The sequence below is a fragment of the Microcebus murinus genome, chromosome 24 (assembly GCF_040939455.1).
Source record: "Microcebus murinus isolate Inina chromosome 24, M.murinus_Inina_mat1.0, whole genome shotgun sequence".
Lineage (NCBI taxonomy): Eukaryota > Metazoa > Chordata > Mammalia > Primates > Cheirogaleidae > Microcebus > Microcebus murinus.
In genome coordinates this window covers 25,859,963-25,862,755 of record NC_134127.1, presented here as the reverse complement: position 1 = coordinate 25,862,755, position 2,793 = coordinate 25,859,963, and the positions used below count along the sequence as shown (strand labels likewise).

The window sequence follows — 2,793 nt, the reverse complement described above, 5'->3', positions numbered from 1 at the left end:
AATGAGTCTCTGCTGCCGAGGGAAAAAATGAACTACAGTACCTATGTCACATTGGGATGAATTTTATTAACATTTAACAGATTTTAAAACTACAGCTTTGCAATGAAATTTAATAACCTCATACAGACAAGTCCATATTGGATCATGAAGCACAAGGAGCACCATATCTAGAAAAAATGTAGACTTTCCAGCCTACTGTATCCAGAGAACACACCATTGCACTTAATTTGATAACCCACCAAAATCCATGGAACAATCTTTACCAGCTGAAGGCTTGGAGCGGTAAAACCATCATACGTGTCTTGAAACCTTACTCCTATTTCAATTACTTAAAGTGTCGCACATGATTCCCAGATATCCCACGATACCAAAAGGCAAACATCTCACACCCACCCACAAGTGAGAACAAGTACTAACACAGCACCACCAGAAAATCATGAGACTCCATATTGAATTCCACACACTCTAAAAACCTCACAGTGGAATCCTACACTTCAAAACCTAAAAATCAGAATTCACAATGAATTTCATATACAGTGAACATCTGCACGTAGAAAGTTCCTTCAAATGTTCAGAACACTCAAAAATCCAAAGAAAAGATTTCACATATGTGGCCACATCCTGGAATGCAGCCACCAGGAACCAATGGCTGCAGGTGCTTGTAGCCAAACCGGACCTCTTCATTTCCAAGTTTCTTCCTCCAGTACTGACTTGTGTGTGTGTGTGTGTGAGTCACTGCACATGCATCAGTTCTCATCCTGATATTACTGGAACACAACCAGAGAACTTGTGCCGTGCTTGTTCCTCCTCTTGCTACCCCTGGCCCTCCCACCCACACAAGGGACTTTGCTAGCTTTCAGGGACACCTGGTCTCTTTCTTCCTTGTCTGATGTGGGCAGCAAGTTATTGTCCTTTGTCATCTCCGTCTTGTATTTTGGTGGATGAATCACAACTGCATTGGAAGGCAGGGTGGATTCAATTTTTCGGAAGTTCACCGCAGGCTTTGGTCGGTTTTGTTCCAGGAGGCACTTCCACTGATCTAAGGAGAGCTCCGTAGTTGCTGTCTTTTCCAAGCGTTCCTCAAACTCGGGAATCTTGACGCCAGAGTCACTTTTGAGCTCCCGTTGGGTTGCTCCCTTGTCCGTGTCTTCAGCCCCACGGGCTCTTGGTTTCTTCCCTGTGGAGGCACACCCACCGTCTCTCCCCAATTCACTCTTCTGGATGTAAAAGAGAAGGTAGGCAGGTTGACTGAGGACAGAAGAAATGTGACAGGCGGTCACCTTAGCATCATCCATTTTGTACCACTGGCCATTCCCAGCTTTGACATAGCAGAAGTAATGTCCACTTTGACAGCTGCTCCCAGCATGGACCAGCACAGCATACAGGAGGTAAACAAGGGGTCCTCTGTTGCGCTGAGACATGTATGGTTGCATGTCAAGGCACTCGGGATATTGCACTTCTTTTGCAATTTTGTTGCCTGTGACATCTGAGAACCTTTTCAACACAAGCATCAGGACCTTGGAGGCAGTGTGCACAGTCAGAGACTTGGACGCAGGGACCTTCTTTAGACAAGTACCACAGTGATAGGCATCCTCTCCGTCCAGGTGCTCGGGCTTCACCAACCATTGCAAGGCTTGGTTGAGGCTCTGAGCTGCCTCGATATCCAAGGCGATGTCCAGGTAAGGTTCAAAGGTGTCTGAAATGCCATGGCAGTGCAGACACTTGATCTGAGACCTCCAGTAGCCTCCAAATATTTGACGGATTAGGGTTGTGTCCTCAGAGTGACCGTCTAAGGGCTCGTGCCCAGACAGACAAGCTTTCTTCATGGCATCCACAGTGCACATGAGAAACTCATGGGCATCTTCCTGGTTGTATCTGTGGAAGCCAGCAGCCAGTGCCAGCGAGGGCTTGATCACCTGGCCAGGCTGGGTTAGCACCCGGGTGACATGAGCTTCCATAGTGCACAGCATGCAGCATTCCTGACGACGACAGCTTAGAGAATGCTCCTGGGACAGCACATAGTTGGCGAGGGGTGGTGTGTACGTCAGGCACTGCAGTGCAGCATTCATGTAGCACGTGTTTCCCACATTGCAGAGCCCAGCACCAACCCCATAAGGTCTCTTCCAGGTCAGCAGCAGTTTGTCCCTGGGAGCCAATGGCTTTGTCCCAGGAGCCTGTTTCAAATGCAGGTCGGGATCTCTCTTAGATAACATTGAAGAGTTCTTAGGTCGGTAACACCTGGGGCTATCTCTATCGTCAGCTAAATTTGGCTGAGAAATTTTGAGTTTTGCAAAGGCATTGAAAGGAGGCTCCCCTCCCTGGAGGACTGAAGCAGCCTTCATGTTTCCGGGAGCGATGATCACGAAGCTCTCCCGCTGGGACCGTAAGTTGAGGAAGGACGATGCTTTCCCTTCTGAGAGCGCCTTCAAATGGCAGGTCCGTCTCCACATCAGCCTTTTTATAGCTAGCCCGACTCACCACACCCACTCCCGAGGCACAACATCCACCAGTCACGTCCAAGCACTTAATCGGATTAGGGAGCCTCAGGGTGTGTTCTCTGGCAGTCCCCAGATAATCCGACCAGCACCCTCCCCATTACTATTTGTGCAACACCTGGGGCAGATTGAACTAGCAGGATCCCGATTAAGTACCCTTAATCGGGATTTAACAAGGGTGGGGTGGTGGGCATATATTTGTCCTAGCCCTTTGAAAACAATAATGGGGGAACGTTAGATATTGAATAACAAGTCGGACTCACGCTTCGAGATTTTATTTCTCATTGCAAAGCTACAG

At 48.2% G+C, this 2,793-nt stretch overlaps 1 protein-coding gene across 1 annotated transcript; it reads right to left on the bottom strand.

Moving 5' to 3' along the window:
* Positions 1-764: 764 nt before the first annotated feature.
* On the bottom strand, positions 765-2,450 carry LOC142864106 (ubiquitin carboxyl-terminal hydrolase 17-like protein 6). Its single transcript, XM_075997256.1, has one exon. The coding sequence runs from the start codon at positions 2,448-2,450 to the stop codon at positions 765-767; it is 1,686 nt and encodes a 561-aa protein (XP_075853371.1).
* Between the last annotated feature and the right edge of the window lie 343 nt (positions 2,451-2,793).